At 38.3% G+C, this 26,223-nt stretch overlaps 2 protein-coding genes across 2 annotated transcripts in view; one reads left to right on the top strand and one right to left on the bottom strand.

The window, feature by feature from the left end:
- BDP1 (BDP1 general transcription factor IIIB subunit) overlaps nt 1-16,280 on the bottom strand; it is an 80,370-nt gene extending 64,090 nt beyond the window's left edge. The window contains exons 1-8 of the mRNA XM_081518513.1: nt 15,833-16,280; nt 14,140-14,416; nt 12,189-12,298; nt 11,263-11,322; nt 9,257-9,385; nt 7,979-8,112; nt 6,398-6,492; nt 567-621 (exon numbers count right to left, since the gene is read on the bottom strand). Coding sequence (XP_081374639.1) covers nt 567-621; nt 6,398-6,492; nt 7,979-8,112; nt 9,257-9,385; nt 11,263-11,322; nt 12,189-12,298; nt 14,140-14,416; nt 15,833-16,044 — 1,072 coding nt within the window. The 5' untranslated portion in view covers nt 16,045-16,280. The remainder of the gene's footprint in view (nt 1-566; nt 622-6,397; nt 6,493-7,978; nt 8,113-9,256; nt 9,386-11,262; nt 11,323-12,188; nt 12,299-14,139; nt 14,417-15,832) is intronic.
- An 848-nt stretch (nt 16,281-17,128) lies between these two features.
- On the top strand, nt 17,129-24,438 carry LOC145516813 (uncharacterized). The gene is made up of 3 exons (XM_081518514.1): nt 17,129-20,645; nt 21,648-21,756; nt 24,172-24,438. The coding sequence occupies exons 1-3, from the start codon at nt 20,234-20,236 to the stop codon at nt 24,242-24,244; spliced, it is 594 nt and encodes a 197-aa protein (XP_081374640.1). The 5' UTR covers nt 17,129-20,233; the 3' UTR covers nt 24,245-24,438.
- Nucleotides 24,439-26,223: the final 1,785 nt, after the last annotated feature.

The following is a 26,223-nucleotide window of genomic DNA, read 5'->3' as shown; positions in this document are numbered from 1 at the left end:
ACCTTCCCTGAATATCCAAACTCCCTCTTTTTTGATTCTTAGAAATTAATCACTATCTGAAATTATCCTGCTTACCAATTATATTCCTCCCCCACCCACCTAGACTTAAGGCTCTAAAAGCAGGATTCTCATCTGCCCTGTTCACCATGATATTCTCAGTGCCTACAACAGTAACTAGCACAGGGCAGGGGTCTGCATTACTGACTGAATAATGGACTCACCATTGTCAGGGATCGTTTAACAGTGTCTTCCAGAAACAAGGAACTTCTTCAATACAATTCCCCCAGAATAAACAGCATTTAGAAATGGTTTCCTCAGTCCCTCTAATTTCTTGGGACTCAGAAACCTGCTTAATTGCTTCTTGATGTTTTAGTTACTCCCTTGCCTACAAATCTATATTAACTGCCAGACCTGAACTGCTAAAGAGAAAAATTTCCAGTGCTACTCTTCCTATGACAATATAGGGAGATAAAACAAACCTAAAACACACTGGAACCAAAGACAAAATATTGGTCATTTGTGGGGCTCTTCAAACCATTCATTCTTAAAGAGGTGTTAATACTTACGGAATGCTTTGTCTATTCTCCATCCATTTGTTTTCTCTTCACGTTTAAATTTATTCTGTTAACAAAACAAAACAAACCCTATGGTAATTTTCTCTGTTAAACAAGTGAAGATTATGTTTAAAAAATTACATCAAAGTAAAATTCTTATAATAACTTATGATTCTCTAATAAATAAAGAATAATAAATAACTTGCTAATAGGCAAATTACTTAAACCCTTAGCTTTTAAAAAATAGAGATGAAAGATTTCTACTAAGCTCTGTGCTCTTCAAGATCAATAACATGAATTAGCAATGAAAGCTGGATTTACAGAGGATAGAAAATAAAAAATAAAGTTGACTAACATGGAAACAGATCAAACTGTGATCAATTAAGCTAACTAGTATTAACTCTTTAAAAATTAGTATACTTATATCAAGTTAAACCTCTTACATTATTATTCTAATATGTTTTTAACAGCATGAAGGGGAGACTGTAAAGAAACAGCTGAGAAAAACTTTGAAGCTGGCCAAGTTTATCTTTAGAACCTTCTTTATATGAAGGAACATTCCCTAATGCTTTCCTGAGCACCAAAGAGCCCCATTCCCAATTTTACTCCAGATTACCTCCTTTAAGATGGAGATGGTTAAGGTTTAAGGTTCAGTGCATCCTAAGATCTTCAGAAAGTCTGAGGGCATACACATACACATACACATCCTAGGGGAGGGAATGATTAGCCAATCTCTCCCTTTACCAAGCAGGGCTCTAAAAGCTTTTATTAAGAATACAAAAATCATATTATTGAAAAAAGAGAGAGAAATCACACACAGTAACCTCTTCACTGACCCCTTCTTCCCTCCAAAAGAAACTACCCACTAACCTGACTAAAGCAATTACTTTCTTGCATTTCCTTACTGTTTATCATCCAAGGGTACATCATTAGGCTCTATAGTTTAACCTTTCCTATATTTTCCAGTATTTTGGTCATCTGATGCAAACAGCTGACTCACTGGAAAAGTCCCTGATGCTGGCAAAGATTGGGGGCAGAAGGAGAAGAGGGCATCAGAGGATGAGATGGCTGGATGGCATCACTGATGCAATGGACATGAACTTGGGCAAACTCTGGGAGATGGGAGGGACAGAGAGGCCTGGCGTGTTGCAGTCCAACGGGGCGCAAAGAGTTGGACACAACTGGGCAACTGAACAGTAACATATTTTTTTATATGACTAATATTTTTCAATCCACAGATTATTCCTCTTTTCCATTCTTCCTAACCCTTATTACCAAGTAAAATTGAAGTTTCCAAAGAAGATCATCTTTCTCCCTTAAAGATCATATTACTCTTTAAACATTTCCTCAAAAGTTAACAAAAGTCATATCTACATGTAACAGAAGTCACATAAAAAGTGACAGGCTACAATCACTAAACATCCTGAAGAACGCCAATAGGCTTTAGGCATTATTCAATTCTAAAACACAGCTACAACATATTGTATCTAATTGAGAATCTAGTCCAGAACAATTTAAAACTTTTAAGAATGTATTGATATTAATCATTCTTTTTTAGGCCTCGTCATGCTTGTGAGATCTTAGTTCCCCGACCAGGGATCGAACCTGGGCCCCAGCAGTGAAAGCACAGAGTTTCAACCACTGGACCACCAGGGAACTCCCTGCTATTAGTCACTGAATTCATGCAGGAATCATTGTAAGCCAAATTCCACGATCATAAAATAAATCCCATTAACTTCCACTTCTGGCCTTGACAAGGTAACTGGTAATGGACTTGTTTCATACATCCAACCTACCACAAATACCTTTAAAACTGAACAAAATAAATGCATCAACTATTTTTAAGCACTGGACAAGACTACAATCTTGGGAGAGCAAGACCACAATTCCACAATCCCAGAAAACAAGGGAAACACAAAAGATATACCAACTTTCACCCTGACTCTCTGCCTGGGCTAAATTTCCTAACCAATGAAAGAGAAAGAAAGGCCAAACAGAGCCCAGAGATCCCACTGAGCTGAGGAAGTAAAAGTACCTTCAGAGGCAGGTTCTACAGAGAAGAGCTATTTAAAGAGGAGTCTCACGAATCTGGTAGAGGTATCCTGTAGGTGGTTGGTCTACATCTGGGTTCTGTATGCCCTGAGCATGAAGTCTAGTAGAGAACAGCTACTACAGGGATGGGAGCAGAAAGAAGATCCTAGAAGCCACGTAACATAGGGAGATGACAGGGTTCATCCTACCTGAAAGCAAAGACTTTGTTTAACACCCACACATTCACCTCAGACATCAGAACAACCACCAGTTAGAGACAGGGATCACACCTTAGAGAAGCCTTTCTCAGTCAGGGTTGTAGCATCAGACTTAAGCCTCAATGCCATAAGGGGATCTACTACATGTAATGAATTATCTTCTTCCCTATATATCTAGAATGGTATAACATGACCATTCTTGGAAAAATCAGAAAACAGCAACTCAAACTATTTTCTGTAATTCAGATGAGAAACCTAGAGTAAGGATCAGTCTTAAGAAAGCCTAAAACCAAGACTTCATAAGAATAAGGAGAGCTGACAATACAGAAATAAACACTCTGAAGGTAAAAAAAATAAAACAATACATAATCCAAACACTGTGTAACACCTCATCCATAATGTCCAGCCTGTAATTAAAAAAAAAAAAAATCCACAAAAAAACATGAGAAAAGATAGGAAAAGGTGCTGCATAGTCACGGAAATAGTCAACAGAAACAGATTTCAACATGACTCAGATGTTGAAATTAGTTAGACCAGCTGTTATAAATATGTTCAACAATTCAAAGGAAAATATGGAATGAACAGATACAGAAATCTCAGCAGAGGAATGGAAACTTAAGAAAAATAACCAAGCTGAAATCCCATAAATGAAACATTCATTGAATGGACTTAACAGCAGGTTGAAGACAGCAGAAGACAAGATCAGTGAACTTGTAAACATGGTAACAGAAACTAACCAATTGAAATAAAGAAAAAAGACTGGGGAAAAAATGGACAGAGCATTAGTAATCTGTAGTATAACGTCTCGCAAACTAACTCATATAAGTGGAGTACCAGAAATAGGGAACACAGATACAAAAGGCCAACCAGAAGTTATACTCATATTCTTGACTGTAAGGAGGATCAGGACTCCTAACCCGTTTTAGGACAAGGAATGACAGCAGAGATAAATAGGGACATTTCCAACTAATGAAAGGATCAATTCAACAGCAAGCTAAAATGTGAATGCACCCAGTAAGAGAACTTCAATATAGATGAAGTTCAAATCACACCAAAAACTGATCAGTTTAAAAGGAGAAACACAAATCTATAACTGTGGTTAGAGGCGTCAACTCTTCTCTCAGACAACATCACACCCAACAACTGTAGAATACACGTTCATTTCAAGTGCACACTCACCGAGATGAGAGTACAACAGGCTTTAAAATAAATCTCAACAAATTTCAAAAAGACTGAAATCTTACAGATTATGTCCTGTGACATTCACAGTGTCAAAGAAAACAGTAACAGAAGATATTTAGATATGTCCCAATGTTGGAAATTAAATACACTTCTAAACAACTGACATGTCATGGAAGAAATCACAAGGGAAACTAGACAATATTTTTAACTGAATGACAATGAAAACAGCTTGTCAATATTGTAGGCTAATCTACAGCTTATATGAAACTATATAGCTGTAAATGTCTTCAATTAAAAAAAGAACAGTTTAAAATCTACATTCTGAGTTTTCATCTAAGGAAGCTAAGGAAAAAAAATAGACAAAATTAAACCTAAAGTAAGTATAGGCATAAACCTTGAAGATATTGCAGGCTCAGTTCCAGACCACTACAATAATGTGAATATTGCAATAAAGCAAATCATAGATTTTTGTTTGTTTCTCAGTGTACAAAACAGTTGTTTACATTACACTGAGGTAGTCTATTAGGGGTGCAATAGCATTATGTCTGGAAAAACAATGTATATACTTAATTTAAAAATTCTTTATTGTTAAACAATACAAAAAAAAATACAAACCATAATCAAACCTTTAATTAAAAAAAAAATTGCAGTGTGTGTGTGAAGTGCAATAAAATGAGGTATGCCTGAAGAAGGAAGGAAATGCTCGAGTTTTTTTTAAAAAAAAAAAAACAATGAAAACACACATACAATTGATAACATAGCTAAAAGTTGGTTCATTAAAGACTACGGAAATCAAAAACCTTTAGCAAGACAATGAAAAAAAAGAAAGAAAAATCACTGTCAGTGAGATATATCACCATAAATCCTACAAGCATTAAAATGGTAAGTGAATAGTATGAAATTTATATGCCTATAAATTCAACAACTTAGTATCTAAACTGACACAAGAAGAAACTGAAAATATAAATACCCCTATCTGTATTAAAGAAATTGAATTTATAATGAAAACCCTTCCTCCAAAGGAAACTACAGGCCCAGATGATTTCACTGGTAAATTCTATCAAACATTAAGAGGAGAAATGATACTAATCCTAAACAAAGTTTCTCAGATTCCAGGATGGGAACACTTTCCAACTCATTTTCCATGACCACCAAAATGCTGGTACCAAAACCACAAAGGCACTAAAAGAAAATTACAATTCAATACTGTCATGAACAAAAGAGACAAAAAATCCTCAAGAAAATATATTAAAAATCATCAACATATAAAAAGAATACAGTATGACTAACTGGGATTTATCACAACAATACAAAGTTGGTTCAAAATTTGAAACTCAATATAATTTACTAGTCCATTTTTACTTTTCTAACTTTGCCCAAAGACTTGCTGGGACCACACTAAATTTTTTTTTTTTCCCACACTAAATTTTTAAGGGAAGAGTCTAAACTATTTTTAAGAGAAACAACTCTAGTGACAAATTTATCATTAATTACTCAGATCCAAGAGCTCCCCTAAACAATCAACTTCTAGCCTTCAAAAACTTTAACATTTTGTTCTCATTATATCAGAGATCAATATTCAAAAAGGAACATAAAGAATATAAAAAATCCCTCATCTTTTACAGAAATACAATGACCATTATGCTATACAATGGTTCCCAGTAAATCAGTCTATGCCTGGTCTAGTTCGAAAAAAAAAAAAATCTAACTTTCTTAATGGCCCCTTTAATTAATGAAAAAGAAAGTCCATGGTTGCATAAAAATCTCACTATGAATTAGAAATGCATTATAGCAACATAGTGTGCACTCAAATGCACTCCAACCCAGGAAACTTATGATGAGGTTTCTCAACAAAAAGAACCATAAGACAGAGAAAGATCATTCTTTTTGGCATATTTAAGCACTAATTGATAACCATCATTGCTGTTGTTAATAGTCTCACTTAAAAAAAAAAACAAAAAATAGTATCACTGGCTGTCCTCAAAGATAAAGTGGCCTAGGAAAGCAACAATTAGAGAACTACATAACTCAGCATGTTCTTTTCCTAGAAAATTCAAAGATACATTTTGTGCTCAAAATCTATCCTTAACCCCAAAATTCTGGTACATTTATTCCTCTTCATTATCTAACTCTGCTTTTATCTTAGTTTCATTGGCTTTGTTGGTACTCCCTCAAATCCATTATAGAAGTGGAAAGATATAAATAAGAACATATAATACTGAGGTTAAAGAGACAGTACTCATTTTAGAATTGAGAAATATTATACTACATTACTTTTCGAATGATAAAGAAGGACAGATGTACCAAAAACACAGTAGTAAAAAAGGATGGACTGAGATTTCAATCAAAGGTTTAAAAAGACAGTAATTTTTAATCTCTTTTCAATCAACAAATGTAATGGGTTTACTTTACCTTAATTTCTATTCTTGCTCTGTGAGGAAAAAGCTGTCCAATCATAGAAAAGTCAGTTCCTACCATGCTGATGGCTAAAAAAAACATATCTGTCTCTGTAAAAATAAAAGATTTAGAAAGACTTAAGAATTAATCTTATAAATATTTCAGAGGAAAAAAATCTTACATAAGTATACAAAAGTGTTAAGTCTCTCAGTGTCCAACTTTTTGCGATCCCATGGACTGTAGCCCACCAAGCTCCTCTGTCCATGAGATTCTCTAGGCAAGAATACTGCAGTGAGTTGCTGTTTCCTTCTCCAGGGTCCTCCCGACCCAGGGATCAAACCTAGGTCTCCTGCATTGCAGGCAGATTCTTTACCATCTGAGCCACCATGGAAGCCCTACATAAGTATATGCTGCTGCTACTGCTGCTGCTAAGTCGCTTCAGTCGTGTCTGACTCTGTGCGACCCCACAAATGGCAGCCCACCAGGCTCTGCCGTCCCTGGGATTCTCCAGGCAAGAACACTGGAGTGGGTTGCCAGTTCCTTCTCCAACGCATGAAAGTGAAAAGTGAAAGTGAAGTCGCTTAGTCATGTCCGACTCTTAGCGACCCCATGGACTGCAGCCTACCAGGCTCCTCTGTCCGTGGGATTTTCCAGGCAAGAGTACCGGAGTGGGGTGCCATTGCTTTCTCCGTATACTTTTAGTTAAAAGTAAATTTGACAATACTGAAGTTTTTATTAAAGTTCATCAAATCTTTAATCACAGAAATATACCTATGAACACATAAACAGACATAGTTCACTTTTACTGCAAGGAGCCTCATGGATCTAAAAACACCTTCTTTAAACTTGTATATAAAAATAGGGTTTAAGAAATTTGTGTGTTCATACTAAAGTAGCTGAAATTTTTAAAAAGACATTCTGCCTATCTGGTCTCAAATGCCTTGAAGAAAACTTTCAGTCAGAACCAGTATATTAAAAACAAAAAAAAACCAGTATATTGCTGCTATGTAAGCAACTAAGACGTGCTAAGTAGTATATGAAAGGAAAGTAGGTAGAAAAATACTCAGGGACAGAAGTAGCCTCAAGAGAACAGGGCTGTGGAAGTCCGAGATTCATTCTGTATTACTCTGTTGTGTCTGAATTTTTTCCCAAAACAAACTGTACTATTTTTATAATAAAAAGTAAATAATAAACAACAGCATGCAATAGGTAATATATACTTTTTTACATGTACTTTTGATCATTAAAGACAGTATTATACAATAGTGAGGTAGAACATTATTATGAGCATTAAAAATAATGGTAATTTTTCATTAAAATGATATTTGTTGCACAGGGATTTGACAAAGAAGAATATTCCAGCTGAAATGACCATAAGGCTAACCCCTAAAAAGATGTCTAAGATAAAGTCAGAGACATAGTTCCATGGTGGGGGACAGGGGAAAGGTGCCAATAAAATTAACTAGAGAGAAAAACTAGCTGGTTTACATTTATTTTTTTTACTCAGGGGAGACCTGGTATAACACAAAAACTGAGAAACAAATTCACTTCACTTCCAATAAATAATCTACATAATTTAAAATGAAAATCAGTTACCTTTATTTGACCATGGTTTAGAGTAGTAGCTTTTCCTAAAGCTGGAATATGTAGTTGTAGAACCACGCTCAAATATGGGGTCATTTTCCTCAACAACACAGGGACCTTTTGTCCTTAAAACTTCTACAGTTAAACTGAAAGAAACATATTTTTAAATAGATCCACACTAAACACATAAGGAAACAAACAGTAAATGAGATTTAATAGTTATATTCTGAAATTTACCATAGAAAAAACCACATCAAAAGTATAATACACAAAACAAAAAAGTAATATACATTTGAAGTATGCATATTTTCCAAGAATCTGACAATTTTCACTTAAAATGTGATTGCTAGGGAGCAAAAATTAATGCCACCTTGTTTTCAAAATCCTTAATAGTAATATAAAATCTGTAAAATATCTTTGGGCCACCTAAATAATTGTTTTTTACTGACTTCTGCATGTCTCCTACATTTAACATATCTTACCATGCAATACCCAATAGGGGATACTAAGAAATATAAGCATATTTATATTTTATATTCCTGCACACAAAGGAGTTAAGTATGCTTTTAACAATTTAATGAGCAATAAAATCATCATCACAAAACAGTGGAAAACAACATGCATAAACAATTATTATTAACAGCATTATATTTACATTTATCATAGAATTTATATCCTGTAAAACAATTTATTATTAATTAAACTATAAGGAGACTTTCCATCCCTTTTCATTTTTATTTTTTACTAGTTTATCTTCTTTTTTTAAGAAACACACATTGGAAAGACAAGTAAGTTTCACACAGCCAAATTTGAGAAATTTAAAGTTATAACTAAGAAATTAAGCCAGAAAGTTAATTAAAAACTATAAAATATGTTAAACCTATGTTTCACTGAATTTTCAACAGTTAATACCACACAACAGAACATAGTAATAGTTAATGAATATTGACATCAAGGCTGAATTAATCTTTGAAATGTATTCTTAGTTGCGGACAGCATGTGATTAGTTCAATAGCTCACTTCAACTACCAGTAAAGTCAATAAAATAATGGTAGTAGGTTAGTGGGTGGCAGGTCAGCAGTACCATCTTCTCATATAAAGGACACAATTATAAAAAATTGCTAAAAATTATAAACGAATCTAACCCACCCTTCTATTTATAACATCTATTATGCAAATATAAACATCAGTCAATGTGACAGTGAGAAATAGGGAAATTCAATCTCGCTCATTAGACAAAACTCATTTGTTCTCAAAACCACAATCACTCACTCTCTCTCTCTAACTTACCTTTCTTCATCCAAAATAATAGAACCATCTTCTGCTACTTTTACTCGAGGAACCAGCAAGGGCCCATCATCCAACTCTTCTTCTATTTCTTCATTATCTTCACCATCAGGAGTACTTTTGCCTTCTTGCCTACCAAATGTCAAGGTAGGTTAGTTCATACAGCCATCACAAACATCTCCTGAATACTATGAACTTCTAAAACAAACTACTGCACCTTCAACCTTCTGTTAATAGCTATTTCCCACTTTTGCTATAACCTAACTGAAAATACTATGTGTTATTGAGACCATGGCTATAAGATTGCCTCAAATTTTATCTAGTAGCATTTCATAGGAGACTTTACTCTCTTTGAAAAGAGAAATAAATGCTCATCTATTCCATCTCAATAGAGTATTGGAGTAAACCATCCAGACATCATAAAATTAATAAAAAATAACCCATACAGAATTAATTTCCAGATCATTTTATTACCTCTTCAGAACAATCCTTGGGGGTTAGATTTTCATGCCCATTTGATGCCTGGAGAAGATAAATTACTGTTGCTCTAGACTACACAACAATAAGAGTAGACGAAGCCAAACACAGTTTTCCAAATAATGTTCCAAATTCCATATACTTTCCATTCAATTAGATTATCTCTTTAAGGTCTTACTGAAAGAAGCATAACCTACAAATCTGTAAAAACAAAACCTATTTCTGGACTTCCCTACAGTGGAAAAAAATCCACCTGCCAATGCAAGGAACATGAGTTCAATCTCTAGTCCAGATTCCATATGTCACAGAGTAGCTAAGCCCATGAGCCCCAACTACTAAGCCTGCATGCTGCAACTACTGAAGCCTGCATGCCTAGCCTGTGCTCCACAAGAGAAGTCACCACAATGAGAAAGCCCACACACTGCACTGAACAGTAACCCCTGTTCACTGCAACTAGAGAAAGCCCAAGGAGAAACAAAGACCCAGGGAAGTCAAAATAATTAATTAACTAAAAAAATAAAACAATGCAGATTCTAAGAAAAACATTCATCATTACAGGGAATTCCCTGGAGGTCCAGTGGTTAGGACTTGGCACACTCACTGCCGTGGCCTGGGTTCAACTCCTGGTCATGGAACTAAGATCCCACAAGCCGTGTGGTATGATCCAAAAAAAAAAAAAAGAAAGTAATCACTACTTAAGGATTGTTACTTGAAATAATAAACAGAAAATCCCAATGTTTCTGCTATTTTTCCACAATTACGAGGCCACAATAACTTCCAGTGTCTTGGAGGGATTTCTTCTTTATTTTTGGGCCATGCCGTGTGGCACATGGGATCTCAGTTCCTTGATGAGGGATTGAACCCACACCCCTGCAGTGGAAGCACAGGGTCTTACCCACTGGACCACCAGACAAGTCCTTTTTGCAGCCATTTCTTAGGAATAAACTAATATATATGACAGTGAAAGCTTGTATGCAAAAAGGGACTCTGTAGTGGTATCAAAACTATACCTATTTAGGACAGTACATACAGAATGCTAAGGAAAAAAAATGGAAAGATGGAAAAAGAAAAGGCAAAAGGGGAAAATGGAAAAGAAAGAAAAGGAACTAGAAAAAAATAGGTTTGCTTGGAGAGACAGAGACTAGACTAGAAAGATAAATTTTTAAGTGTGGTAACATTTGTTGCCTTCAGGAAGAGGGATTAGGTGGCAGAAAACAAAGTTAGAACGCTTTTCTCAGTACTTCAAGTTTCTTTTGAATTTTGTACCATATGAGTATCAGTATTCTAAAAGAAAGTCGTTTTTAATTCTAAAAACTTTACAATCATAACACTGTTTCTATATATAACACACAAATTACAAATACATAGTGTGAGGCTTTCATATTGATTTAAATCAAGCAGCTTTTATTCTTGTTGTGAGTCTAAAAATTCCTATCACATGTAATTCAACTAAAATAGGAAGCATCATTTGATTTCATTTTTTTTTAAATGTACCCATAACAGAAGATATTCAAAACAGATGAGATGCTTACTCTCTTGTTCGGACTGGTGTCGATGATTTTTCAGTTTTCTTTTCCTGCTCCAGTGAAGAACTATCAAACACAAATAAAAACATACCTTTTAATAAATAAGTAAGTTACAGTTTGTCAAGTCTATCTGAGGCAAGGAGCAAAAAATCTTAACTTGCAGCTTTTTTATGATATACCATAACACTACTACTAATGATGGTGTGGTCCTGTACTCAATTTTTCACTCAGAAACTTTTGCTATCAATATAAATTTGTTAGGCCTTAAGAAGGGAACACTCTTCCCTCAATTCCTCAGCGAAAGCATGAAGCAACCTAGGTGGCTTGTTTCCAATTCCTTGATGTCAAACAACTCAAAATCTCCGTTTCTGGCCCTTCCCTCAAGTAGGCCAAAGACCTGCTAAATGTGAAACAGGCTACACTGAAAATATGCCACTACTCCTACATTCACCTTCTACACCATCAACAACACAACAATGAGGAGATTTATTATAATCTCTCTGCCTCCCCAGACTAACTTTGATTAAAGAAGCTTTGTTCTTGGAGGATTGGTTAAACAAATGTTGCTATATTTAATTAGGAGGTAGGGTATAAAAGTTAGAGCACCCCTCTAGACCACATTATAGTATGTAAGAAACATAAATAGCAATCCAGATTAGAGAAGAGCTCTCTAGTTGGTTTTTACTGCATCTTGGTAATATAACAAAGGAAATTTATTTTTAATCTCAGAGGTAAAGGCCATCATTTATCATCCCAAGAAAATAGTTACCTGAAATAACACTAATTTTTGTTATAAAATTCTTATCCAAATGGACATCACATGTGCTAAACATTTCATCAACATGTTTTTGGAAAACATGAAACTACTCCAAAAGTGATACTTAAATCACTACATACTCAAAGAAAGTAAAATAGAAATAACGATTACTTACGTCATTGGATTGCTTTCTGGCAGATAATATATGAAGTCTCTCATAGTCATTTTGGAACGATCCGGTGGCCTCTGAGTTTCATTTACAGCATACTTGTTTTTCCATTGCTTCTAGATACACAAATACATAGAGATGCACTGTTATTTGATAAATATAGAAGAACTTTAGGGGAGTCCAGTGGTTAAGACTCTGTGCTTCCACTGCAGGAGACATGGTTCAATTCCTGGTGGGGGCCAAAAAAATATACATAAATTTTTAAAAATTTTAAAAAGAGGTTTTTAGATGTATATATTTAAGTATAAGCCCATTATTACATTCACTGCAAGTGTATTATTGAGTGTATTATTCCCATAACAATTATGCCTAATTTTAGGAAAAACTTTATAAACTGATTAAAAAATTGTAGCACGTAAAACCTCTCCGAGCTTATTTCCTCCTATATAAATAGTGACAGCCACTTCACATGGTTGAGATATTTAAATGAGATAAACATAAAGCACAAGGAAGGACTTCCCTGGAGGGCCAGTGGTTAGGACTCCACGCTTCACTGCGGAGAGCGAGGGTTCAATCCCTGGACAGGGGACTAAGATCCTGCAAGCCTCAAGGCGTGGCCAAAAAAAAAAGCACCAAGATAAGCGCCTTTCTCTTAGTTAAAAAAAGGGAGGCACTCTACAAACTAATAATAAAAGTTGACATTTATCAGACTTACTAATTGGTAGACACTAGTCTAAATGTGTTTTACCCACATTAACTCATTTAGTCTTCACAACCTTCCAATGAGATGGATACTATTACTACAGTCTATTTTACAAATGAGAAAACAGACATGGAAGATTACTTAAATTGTTCAACATCACATATTAATAGTAACGGCTGCTGCTGCTAAGTCGCTTCAGTCGGGTCCGACTCTGTGAGACCCCACAGACGGCAGCCCACCAGGCTCCCGCCGTCCCCGGGATTCTCCAGGCAAGAACACTGGAGTGGGTTGCCATTTCCTTCTCCAATGCATGAAAGAGAAAAGTGAAAGTGAAGTCACTCAGTCGTGTCCGACTCTTAGCAACCCCATGGATGCAGCCTACCAGGCTCCTCCGTCCATGGGATTTTCCAGGCAAGAGTACTAGAGTGGGGTGCCACTGCCTTCTCCCTAATAGTAAGGGAGGACTCTAAAATTCAGTCCTTAAGTATCAAACTCTAGAGGTTACATGTTTCACTACTCTGTTACATTGCCCTCTCAGAAAAAGAATGCAGACTCTATTATACTATACACACATATTTCCCCCATGCATAATCTCCCATATTGTCAGTTTAGAAAATATTACCAATTCATTCTGCTCAACTACACTTGTCATAATTCAAATGAATGTAACTCACATCAATTGGACATCCTTGCAAAAAATCTCACTGAAGGATTAGGATTAGTTTATAAATACATTTGTTTGTGTATCTGTATATGTGTGTGTGCACATGTGAAACTTCTATCTGCAGCCTCCACCAAAAACAATGAAAGATAAAGGTGAATAAAATACAGAAAAATTAATATAGTGGCAAAAAATAGCTTATAACTCCACTGTGCTTCTCAATCATTCTCTTAACAAAGGGAGATACTCCATTAACACAAGGGATCTTACTTGGTTTTGTTTCCCGTATCAAAATGGTAGATGCTTGGGACTTCCCTGGTGGTCCAGTGGCTAAGACTCTGCTCCCAAGGAAGAGGGCCTAGGGTCCCACCCCTGGTCAGGAAACTAGATGCCCCATGCTACAACTCAGAATCCACATGCCGCAACTCAACACCCTGTAAGTTGCAACAAAGATCAAACCAAGGTTCACCGCAGCCAAATAAAAAAATTTTTCAAATGTTACAGGTGCTTATTTTTCCTCCAAATGACAGTCGACTAACACAAAAACAGAAATCTAACAGGCAACAGTCAAAATTCTGATTTTTCTATCATACCTTCTCTTTCCTCAATTCTTCTTTTAACATTTCTCTCAGTTTCTGGGCTTTGTATATTCGGTATCTGTCTGAACATGGCTGTTTCTCTTTCGTTGGAACAGGGTTTGGCTGTGGAGCTTCTTGATTAACTGTAGGTAAAGGGTGAGGCTCTGAAGGAACACTGCCACTAGGTTTGACCAGACTAGAAGTACTTGGTATTCGCTTTCTTCTCTGTGAAGCAGTAGAGGAAGGTTTACTGGATTCTTCAACATCATTCCCATCATCAGTCTTTCCAACACTTTGATATTTAAAAAGAAAAAAACATGGCGTTATGGATCTTCTTTGAAACACTCTAGCCTTAAAAACTAGTCTGACAAAACTCCAAAAGAGCCAAAGCCTTTTGGATTATTAAAATCATAATCAACTATTAAAAATCAATGACTTAAACAGAGATTTGCAATAAGGAGAAGAACATACAATCTATGGACTCTTACAATTAGCAAAGACTCACCAAAAAAATAGGAAATATATGGTAAAAAACAAAGCGTAGTACCAAAATGTCAAGTCTAAGAAAGCTGTATGCTTGAACTTAAATGGATCAAGACTACAGAATGAGTAATTTTGTAAATTATCAATAATCATGTATCACATGTACTTAACATTATCTCTGTGGACTTTATTAATTTAACAGCTGAAGCCCACGAACACTGCCAACTTCAGCTGGTCTCAACACTACAGTAACTGCTATTTGTATTCCATTGTTGGGAGAAATTCTGAAACAAATTCATGTAAAAAACTTGGAAATTACTAAGTACGAGTTGAGATCAACAGGAGGAAGTCAAGCCAAAAAAAGGAATAAAAAAGAAATTGTCACCTTCCTGTCACAGTATAAAAGAAATTTATGCCATCTCACTGTTATTTAATAGGGTTGATTTTCATTGGTCCCCTCACATTTATAGTATAGAAACAGAGGTCATTATTAGCTTAACATATCTTAACTTTAATTACTTTGTTGCCTCACCTTTAAACATCTAAAGATAGGCAACTATTCCGCATGTCCTGTGCAAGATAGTTTTTATCAGTTATCTCTAATCTCCACAATAACTCTTGAAGTGAGAGTTATCCCCACTTTGCAGATGAGTAAATTCTGCCTGAGCAAAGTCTATAAATTGTAAAATTAAGTAGAAGAATCCTGAATCCAAATGTGGTACATGGTACATGCTTTTCTGTTCAGAAAACAGGTTCACCATAGTTAAAGGGGAACACCCACAAATCAAAACAAGTAACCAGACCTCCTTTCCACTGACATAAATCAGCAGAATCAAAGTAAAATAAATGTTTTCAAGATTAAAAAAAAAAAAAAACCACTTACCCCTACAATGTACTTCAAAAGGATGAAAACCGTGGTAACCTAAATGCTCTAACGAATAGTACCACGTGTGAGTTTTCCCGATGACTGTTAGACCGTGATTCCTCCCACTACTTGAAGACACGGTCCTCTCCCCGAGAATCTATACCCTGTAACAAAACCCACACCTGCCACACCGTGGTCAAAGGGACCAACTGCAGTTGGCAGCGTGTTCGTGGGCCTCAACTGTCAGGCTTAGGGCAAGCGAGGGAGTATTTCTACGGTAAACTTTCTTTGCTCAGCTTCCAGGTGACGCTCCCGGAGAGGCGGGGGCAAATGAAAATGCTCCCCTCTGCGAGCACTTACCTGCTCTTGGGAGTCTTTTCTTGGGGCTCCGCTTCCCCAGAATCGACCGGGGGCACATCTGTGGATTCCGCTGGCTTCGGAGCAGAGGCCGCGGCAGGCTCCGGCGGTTTTGGAACCTCTTGTTCACGTTGGGAATTGGGGGCGGTGGAGGCCCTGGCGCCTGCTCCGGGCCTGACATTCGGCTTCACGCTAAGGCGTGCCCTGCGGAACATGGCGGAGCCAGGGGGCCCGGGGAGGCGGCCCCAGGGCCGCTCGCAGCCCCGAGCCCCGGCCGCTGCCCGCAGAGAGCTTTAGGAACTACGCCCTTCCCACAAAGCCACACCACCAGCCTAGCGGCCAGCTACCGCAATTTCGCGCCCCCGCCACCGCCTGGGATCTCCCGCCGCCGCCTCTTCTTCATGACCCTGCTACACTAATAGCTAAGTTTTCTCCTATACCTTGCTCCCCCGCCCTCGGAGAGCGCCGGAACTGATCACGTCATCATCCAGCGCCGGAGAATGACGTACAGCGACCGGAGTCATGGTAACTGTCAAGCTACCGAGCTTGGGTTACCTGGGAACCGGAAATACTGAAAGAGAGACTTGTGGCAGTGTGCGCTTCCCTCTCCAGGGGTCCTTAGGAGTTGTTCGAAAGAGGAGAAGGAAGTACTAAATCCCTCAGCCCACACTTTTATGGAAATTATTAAAATTGCTGGCCTTGGGACTTCTGATGATCCAGTGATTCCATTGCAGAGGGCACTGGGTTCCATCCCTGGTTGGGCAAGGAAGATCCCACCCGCAAGGTAGCGTGACCAAAAAAATTCTTTGTAAACTACTGGCCATTTTTAGAGGGTCCTGTAGAACACTGTCCGTTCGTCAGCACATCCTAAGGCTTAAAAATTCTAAGTTGGAGGGACTGCTCTGGTGGTCCAGTGGTTAAGAATCCTTGATCCAATGCAAGCTACATGAGTCTGATCCCTGGTCTGGGAACTAAGATTCCACACGCCAAGGAGCAAATAAGCCCCTGCACCACATCTACTGAGCCCACACTCTAGAGCCCACAAGCTGAACTACTGAAGTCCTTGGGTCCTAGACCCTGTGCTCAGCAACAAGAGAAACCACCACAATGACTCCGTGCACAGCAACTCGAGTAGCCCTGCCTCACCACAATTAGAGAAAAAGCCCACCAGCTGCAACAAAGACCAGCACAGCTATAAATAAATAAACAAATAAGGTAAAAAATAAAGTTCTCAAAAAAATTCTAAATTGAGTAGAATGTAGATTAGAAATTCAAGTGTGAAGAAAGTGGTAATAGTTAATTTCCAGGAAGGGAACTGTGTTTTTGGGAAGTAAGTCATGGGAAGAACACCATTCACTATATACCTTGTTGACTGTTTAACGTGAATATAATCTTTGTTCAAAAATTATTATAGTTAATGGGAATTCCCTGGAGGTCCAGTGGTTAGCACTCTGCACTTTCACTGCCAAAGGCACTGGTTTCATCTCTGGTCAGGGAACTAACACCCCACAAACCTTGTGACACAGTCAAAAATTAAAAGAAATTTAAAAGTTACTATAGTTAAACTTTGTAAATTAATGTGAACATTCTTAATATGCTTCAAGAGGGAGCAATAGAGCAATAAGCAAGGCATACTGGGTGGGAGAGAAAAATTCAACAAGTGAACAAGATAATTTAAGAATTATTAAATACCATGAAAGAAATTTAAAGGAAATTATAATAGAGGTTAATGGGAGGCTGGTTTACTTTATGTAGGGTGGTTAGGGAAGTGCTCTATGATGATAGGGAAAATGTCCAGAGAACAGGCTGACTCTGTAGATTGTAGGCCTGTGTTTGAATTGGTTATACAAGTCCCCTGACTCATAAGTGGAAAACAAAAACCTGACTTCCTTCTTAGAAGCAGAAGAAAATTCTACAAGAACGTCTTACTACATTAACAACAAAATGTCAAAGGAATAAAATCCCGAACTGATTAAAGAGATTGCTAGTTCATTCAGAAACAGAAAGAAAACAGACAAGTGTTTTTAAGGGTAGGAAAACAAGGCTGAAAAATCAGAAGAGATTCCTTTAAGACTGGGAAGGAAATGAAGGTCTGATGTGGGCTCCCTCCAGTACTCTGGAGAGGGTACAAGACCTCAAACACACCTAAGAAAGCTCAAAGACTTAACAAAAATAACCCCTGCTGAAGATATCTCAAGAATCTCGGAGCTACTGCCAGAACCATACAGCTTTGGACAGCATATTTTGGTATACACTAAAGACACCAGACCTTTCCCCAGATGTCCTGTTTCACCTAAAAGTCTATGGTATTCACACAATTCTGCAGGTAAAGAAGTAAATAATGACTAGGATTTAATTTCTCATTTGTAAAGGGATGGGAATAGAGTCAGATTCAATTTTACTATTTAAGATAAAATCATAAGATATTTTTACATATCAAAGTTGGTATAGGCTTAACAGTATTATAATTTTAAAAGTCCCCAGTTTTCTCTGGCAGACACACATGTTACTTGTATACATAGTGTATATCATGTGTATCCCTGAAACTCAAAAACTATATTTTTAGCTGCAAAGGAAACACTCAGTTAGACTCTTAAGACCACACACAGAAACAATTCTACCACTTAACTTTAATCCCAAACTCCCCTCCCTTCCTCTTTAGATGATCTCTTTAGAGGACTCTAAGTGGAAACAGACACCTGGCCTGTAAGGAGTACTGAGGAGGATGAGTGGGATGCAGGGACAGTGGTAAGCAGGAAAGGCTCTGGGGGGCTGAAAGAATGATGACAATATAACTAACACGTGAGTACATTCCTGTGCTGGGCACTGAGCACTTCACATATATTCAGTGAAGGAGAGGTCCAGTGAAGGAGGTACAATTACCTCCCCAATTTTTAGGTAAGGAAGCTTTAATGCAATGAAATGACATTCCCAAATTCACACACCTACTCATTGGGAAAGCTGGGCTTTCAATATCCAGATATTCCAAGTCCAGAACCCTCAGGTAGTTTTTATGAGGTGAAATAAAAATTGTTGAAGCTTGGTCGTATATACTTAGAGGTCCATCACGGTATTTTTTATACTTTTGTATATATATGAAACCTTCCAAATTAAAGACTTTAAAAAAATAGGGTGATTTTAGGGTGTCCAGACAAACTCTACACATTTCTCAGTTAGTAATAGAGGGGAATAGACAAAGAAAATAAGCACCAAGCATCTACACGTCTGTTTCTAACAGTGGCAGGTGCTCCATGGCTTTTATGTAAGTTTTAAGGTTCGTTCAGTTCAGTCACTCAGTCGTGTCCGACTCTTTGTGACCCCATGGACTGCACACGCCAGGCCTCCCTGTCCATCACCAACTCCCGGAGTTTAACCAAACTCATGTCCATTGAGTCGGTGATGCCATCCAACCATCTCATCCTCTGTCGTCCCCTTGGTGGCCAAAGTATTGGAGTTTCAGCTTCAACATCAGTCCTTCCAATGAACACTCAGGACTGATCTCCTTTAGGAAGGACTGGTTGGATCTCCTTGCAGTCCAAGGGACTCCCAAGAGTCTTCTCCAACACCACAGTTCACAAGCATCAATTCTCCGGCACTCAGCTTTCTTCATAGTCCAACTCTCACATCCATAGATGACTACTGGAAAAACCATAGCCTTGACTAGACGAACTTTTGTTGGCAAAGTAATGTCTCTGCTTTTTAATATGTTGTCTAGGTTGGTCACAACTTTTATTCTTGGCTATTTTGAATTTGTGATAAGACTGCATTCCCTAGCATTCTCTCCCCATCACACAACCCAAGAACAGATCCACAGAACTCTAAAGTACTATGCACCGTGACAAGCGCACTGGGATCAAACGGGAAACGAAGAGACTTGAGAGTCCTTTTTAAATTTGAATCTCACTTCTACCAGTCCCTACTTATTAAGTCTGCGCTTCTGGTCTCAGAGTCTCAGGCTCCTCTTTCCTAAAATGAGAATTAAGCCTACCTTGGGCTTCCCTGGTGGCTCAGATGGTAAAGAATCCGCCTGCAATGTGGGAGACCTGGATTCGATCCCTGGGTTGGGAAGATCCCCTGGAGGAGGGCATGGCAACCCACTCCAGTGTTCTAGCCCGGAGAATCCCATGGACAGAAGAGTCATGGCAATTCGTGAGGTCGCAGAGTCGGACACGACTGAACAACTAAGCACAGCGCAGCACAAGCCTACCTTGCAGGCTTGGTGCTTGAATAAAGAAGGAAAATACGTAAAGGGCCAACACTGCCTTTCACAGTTAATCTTCAACCTGTTCTGTCCCCCTTCTCCCAGTCCGGCCTCTACAACGGGATGCGGGAAACAAACAAAAAAAACTAACGTTCTCTGTCGAAAAAGTTAGATAGTGTAGTGTTTACGTCTTTACCAAAAATATGGAGGCTAGTGAAGCCCCAGTGCCCCGGATACACAGGGGAAAATCCACACACTCCTATACCTCTCTCAGACTCAAGGACCCGCTTTCAGGACGCTACCGAACTTGCACAGCCGAAGGGACCCCCGCGACCGACTACGGTGCCACTCCTGCAGCTGCGGCTTCGGAGCCCCTGCCGCGCACGGCCCCGCCCTCCTGGCCGCGCACGCGCAGTCGCTCGCCGGCCACGCCGGCGGCTGTTGTCGGGTCTCGGTGGGCGGGGCCGCCGGCAGAGCAGAGGCGTATCCCGGCGGGGGCCCGCGGGGGCTCGGTCTTCCAGATCAACGGGTGGGGACTGCGGCTGAGCGTGCGAGGCAGTCGTTGCTTTTTCGAGTCGCTCTCTTCCAAGCTCGGTCCGGTTGTCGTCATGGCCCGTGAGTGTGCGGACGGGTAGGGAAAGCGGCGGGGAGTGTCCTGCGAGGAAGTCGAGCTCCGCGGCGCGGCGGGCAAGGAGGCAGGGGCGGGCTGGTGAAACCCCTTCGGTCTAAGCGCTTCGCGGACCAGGTTTTTAGTCCGCGGAGGGAGAGGGGCGATTGAGTCTGGTCCGGTTGAAAGGTCGGGCAGGTAGGTGTCTGCCTCACAGGAGCGAGTTGACACGTAAGGAACCCCTCCCCGGAGGTGAGGTGTGTGGAGATCCCTGGGAGCGAGGTCCTAGGTCTGGAGGTGGTGTATGCTGGTACTTAATACTTAAAGTCCCGAGGCCTAATGAGGACAGGGTCTCCTCCCTAGTTCTTTGTTTGGCCCTGGAAGGTACTGTCTTGGAAGCATCTGTAGTGCTCGCTTAACAGTAGAATTACAATGGGCCAGCTTATGCGAGGGCTTCTCTGGTGGCTCAGCGGTGAAGAACCCGCCTGCCGACACAGGAGACGTAGGCTCGATCCCTGGGTCTGGAAGATCCCCAGGAGTAGGAAATGGCAACCCACTCTAGTATTCTTGCCTGGGAAATCCCATAAACAGAGGAGCCTGGCGGGTTACAGTCCTTGGGGATCGCAAAAGAGTTGGACACAACTGAGCGACTAAAAACAACAAAACGTGTGCGAGATATGATCTGTGGTGTGGATCTTTCTCTCTTCATCTCAAAAAGCCAGACCCTATTTTAGGATACTGGCCCATGTAGACAGACGGTTGGAATGCCTCTTTTAAGAGGTCTGGTATTTATGGTCAGTGAGCACCTTAACGGGTACCATAATATTGTTAAGACCTTGTGTTTACCTTTAAGTTTCCTCCTTGTCTTCAGATCCCTAAACACCTTTCCATGCAGTACTCTGCTGGCTCATCCCTTCAAAAGCAAACTTCAGATCCTTTTAAATAAGAGCTGTAGAATGGAATTATTAATTTTGGAGATGGAAAAATAACATGACTGTTGCTCTTTGTAGGTGGAAATCAACGAGAACTTGCCCGCCAGAAAAACATGAAGAAATCCCAGGAAGTTAGTAAGGGAAAAAGAAAAGAGGATAGCCTGACTACCTCTCAGAGGAAGCAGCGGTAAGTGATACTGAAGGAATTCTCAAGTCACAGAAGTTTTCATTTTGAAGAATGAAAAGCAGTTTTTAAGTCCTTAGTAGTATGAGGCCTAACGTGCGGGAACAGGTAACAGCTGCCTATTGGTTATGTGCCAGTCATACTAAAACTATGTGGGGTAGTCATTATCCCAACTCATGGATGAAGAATTTGAAGCTCTCAAGCTATTATTTGTCTTGCAGAGAATTTCATTCAACTCACAACAACCATAAGAATTCCATTTAGCTTCTGTGTGCAAAGAATTGTTAGGTGCTAAGGATAAACATTTTCAAAGCAGACATCCTACCTATACTTGTCTGTATGACAGGTCACCAATTATATTGATAACTCTTTTGAAAGAGACACAAAATATATGTAGTTATATCTTCAGAAGCCACTGAATTGGAGAGAATGCAGACGTACAGCCTTGATATATGACTATAAATGACAAATAATATAAAGTTGCTACAGAAATACTTTAACACTACAGCTTAAGAGTTTTTTAGGAAAATCATTTTTATAAAAAAAAGTTAGCGAAATTTAATTTTACTCTAAAATCATATTTTGTTGTCCATGTGAAACTTGGAGATCAGGTGAATAATTGATTACACAGGCTTCATTATGGCTTCTCTGCGGTCGTCAAGCCTGGCTACTCATTAGAACCACCTGGGAAACCTTGATGTCTGCTCAAACCTATGCCTACACCCAGTCCTGATTTAATTGGTCTGGGGTTGGATATTAAAAGGTGCTTTAGGTAGACTTCCCTGGTGGTCCAGTGGCTAAGACTCTGTGCTAGTCCTGGAATTAAGATCCTGTATGCCACCATGCTGCATAGCCCCCCAAAAGGTGCTCTAGGTATTACATTTTATTATACTTAAGTTAAGCCTGATTTTAAAAGTTCCTTAGGTGATTCTGATATACAGCCAGAGTTTAATGAGGTTGAATCCCTTAATTACCACTTCACACTATGACATTGTTAAAGTGATAAGCTTTGCTTTAAATTTGCTTAGATAGGAGTAGAGGTGAACCAATCAGTGGAGTGGTACAGGTCAGTAACCCTGAAATAATATTTTTGTTGGGAAACCTAGTACAGCTTGGCTTAGCGATAGCCACTACTTAATGACTGCCCACTATTTACAAAGCTCTATGCTAGGTGCTCTATATTAACCTCTATTCATTATAATCCTGAAAAGTAGTATTAGCCTCAATGCATGCAATGAGAGATTGAGGCTCTGAACTTCAATAACACTACTAATGTCATATAGAAAACACAGCAGAGTTTGGTTACAAACAGAAAAGTAACTTTTTATTCAGGATACCTCAATTTTTTGGGTAACTGTCTTGTTTTTCCTTCGTTCTCATTCTTTGTTTTTGCTATTGGCTTTATGCTGCTGCTGCTGCTGCTGCTACTAAGTCGCTTCAGTCGTGTCCGACTCTGTGCGACCCCATAGACGGCAGCCCACCAGGCTCCCCCTTCCCCGGGATTCTCCAGGCAAGAATACTGGAATGGGTTGCCATTTCCTTCTCCAATGCATGAATAGAAATGTCTTAATGACATGGACATAGCTACTCATCCTGAATTAAAACCTAATATTAAATATGCAGTGACAATAGAGGAAAGAGCCTAGACTTTGAAACTGGACAAACCTTGGTTTTTATGTGATTTGAGGCAGATGAGTTAGCTCTAAGCCTTTAACTTTTCAAGCTGAAACATAAAGACAAAAACTCAAAGTTGTTGTGGGATTTAATTCAAAGCCAGCAAAGTGCCTGATACATTGGAGCTGTTGAATACATAGTGATTTAATATGTTTTTAATATGGGCTCATGGACCATCCAGCCCAGGTAGTTTGGTTTTAGTTCACAGTAGTTGCAGATTCAACCAGAGACAAAGGGTTAAGAAAATGCCCTGAATATCCTGCTTGAGTGTAATCCATTTTTCATCACTAGCTATTTGGCTTTTGGCTTGTAAGAAACTGAATTGCTTAATATAATGACATCTATGTCCTAATTCTAGGTATCACTTAAGATATCTAGAACACTTCTGAAATGCCCCTTTCATGAAAAAATTTAGAGTGAATTACCTGTGTTCACAACCAAGAATAATTGCCATTATTTCTGCATATAACTGCCTCATGTCAAATGATGTGTATATGTGTGGTATATATGAAACATAAAGACACACACACATACCTGAATACAAATTGTATTCAAAATAAGACCTGACTTCAAAGCATTTCCATTCTTTGCCTTCCCATTCCATCTCCATCTATGAAAATGGAAAGACATGAAATTGTATATCTTCTTTTAAATTTTCTTCTAAGATACTGGATGGATTATTATAAAATACAAGGGAGAACATAGTTTTTCTGTAACAACTTATAGCCTTTTTCCCCATTATAGGGACTCTGAGATCATGCAACAAAAGCAGAAGGCAGCCAATGAGAAGAAGTCTATGCAAACAAGAGAGAAATAATGACTATCTGGAAAACCTGGGTGCTACTTCTAACTAGGTGTATCATAAGCTCTATGATGAAGATTTTGTAGAGTGAAGAGTCAGTACATATGTAATATCCTTATAAAACTATTTTAAACTTTTCCTTTCAACCTGACTTAGTGTGATGTTTCAGAACCATTCTTCAAAGAATAAAACACTAACTATGCATATGACATATTGGTGAACATTATTTTTTTATCAGCAGTGAGCATTTATATAATCTATTAGAAAGGTAATATGATGAGGTAATAGGATCTTGTATACAAATATAGAATCTTTGCCATAAACTTTGTTAAAGTAGCTCTTTAAAGTCTACTTTATAATATATAATAGTTTATATATATACTAATATAACATATATAACATAGTATAACAGAATTTAAGATACATTTATCTAATTTTGCTTTGTAATCAACTAGTTTGCTTGAAGAATTTACAAAATAGTGCAAACCGCTTGGAACAACAATTAAGGTAAACTAAATGAAGTCTCAGTAAGAACTCTACTTAGAGCTTTAAAATTTTCTAGAATAGGTGCCTTTTTTAATAGGCTTTATTTTTTTAGAGCAAAATTAGGGTCACAGCAAAATTTATTAGATTTCTGGTATACTCCCTGGCCTTAGTCATGTATAGCCTCCCCATTGTGAACATCCCCAGCCAGAGTGGTACCTTTGTTATAACTAATGAACCTACATTAACACAATATTACCACCCAAAGTACATAGTTTACATTAGGATTCACTCTTAGTGTTCTAAGAGTGCCTCTTTTTTTATGGATATGTTAATATTGTTTGATTGCAGTCTAACTGTTTCCACATGTAAGTGAAACTATACAGTATTTGTCTTTGTCTGACTTACTTCACTAAGCATAATTCCCACCAAGTCCACGTATGTTGTTGCAAATGGCAAAATTTCATTTTTTTTTAATCACTGAGTAGTAGTGTGTGTACGTGTGAATCTGTACACACATATATACCACATCTTCTTTATCCATTCATCTGTTGATGGGACACTAGATTGCTTCCATATCTTAGCTATTGTAAATAATGCTGCTATGCACATTGGGGTACATGCATCTTTTCAAATTAGTGTTTTCATTTTCTTCAGATACTGTAAAGAGTGTTATTGCTGGATCATATGGTGGTTCTATTTTTAGTTTTTTAAGGATCCTGCATAGGGTTTTCCACAGTGGCTACACTAATTTACATACCCATCAACAGTGTACAAGTGTTCCCTTTTCTCCTCATTCTATGTTTTTGATATATTTTATATCTTTTTATTTTATGCATTACTTAGCTTCTAATTGTAGTTTTAGTTGCTTTTGTCTTTTAACCTTCATACTAGCTTTTTACTGGCTGATCCACTGCCTTTATTATATATATTTGCCAATTTTAATCTGTTCTGAGACTTCAAAAATTTGTAACTTGCTTTTAAATTTGGAAATACATTAACTTAGAGAAACTGACGTTTGAAACCTCATTCTATTCTGAAGTAAACATGCATATTTATTGCAAGAAGAATAAAAATATCATGAAGTGATGAATAACTTTAAAGTATTACTCAAATACTTGATTTTTCACATCATACAATTCAGGTTTTTATTAATCATCTATTACGTCTACCACTACATGAATGGACAGATCTTCAAGAATTCACCTAACATCTTAATGATGGTTCTAGTGGTCTTGTGATAGGTCACTTACCAATGGTACCAACCATAAACAGGATGGAATCCCAAGTGTCTCTAATACGAATAAGGCAAACATGTTTTTTAGCCTGAGTTATCTTCATATTAACACAGATTTTCAGTTAAAATAAAGCTGTGTTCTATTGTGGGGGTTATCTTTCGTCTTCAAAACTTTATATGATGGTGGAACTTCCCTAGTGGTTCAGTGGTTAGAGGTCTGCACTTCCAATGCCAGGGTCATGGGTTTGATCCCTGGCCAGGAAACTAAGATCCC

Source organism: Giraffa tippelskirchi, chromosome 8, assembly GCF_054371585.1.
Source record: "Giraffa tippelskirchi isolate mGirTip1 chromosome 8, T2T-mGirTip1v1.2.pri, whole genome shotgun sequence".
Classification (NCBI taxonomy): Eukaryota; Metazoa; Chordata; class Mammalia; order Artiodactyla; family Giraffidae; genus Giraffa; species Giraffa tippelskirchi.
Note: the sequence above shows the minus strand (reverse complement) of the source record. Positions and strands in the feature narration are given on the sequence as shown.

Coding starts and splice junctions, on each gene's coding strand:
- LOC145516813 (XM_081518514.1), top strand. CDS start 20,234: ATGGAGGCTAGTGAAGCCCCAGTGCCCCGGATACACAGGGGAAAATCC. Junction 20,646..21,647: donor TCCGGTTGTCGTCATGGCCC/GTGAGTGTGCGG, acceptor TGCTCTTTGTAG/GTGGAAATCAACGAGAACTT. Junction 21,757..24,171: donor ACCTCTCAGAGGAAGCAGCG/GTAAGTGATACT, acceptor TCCCCATTATAG/GGACTCTGAGATCATGCAAC.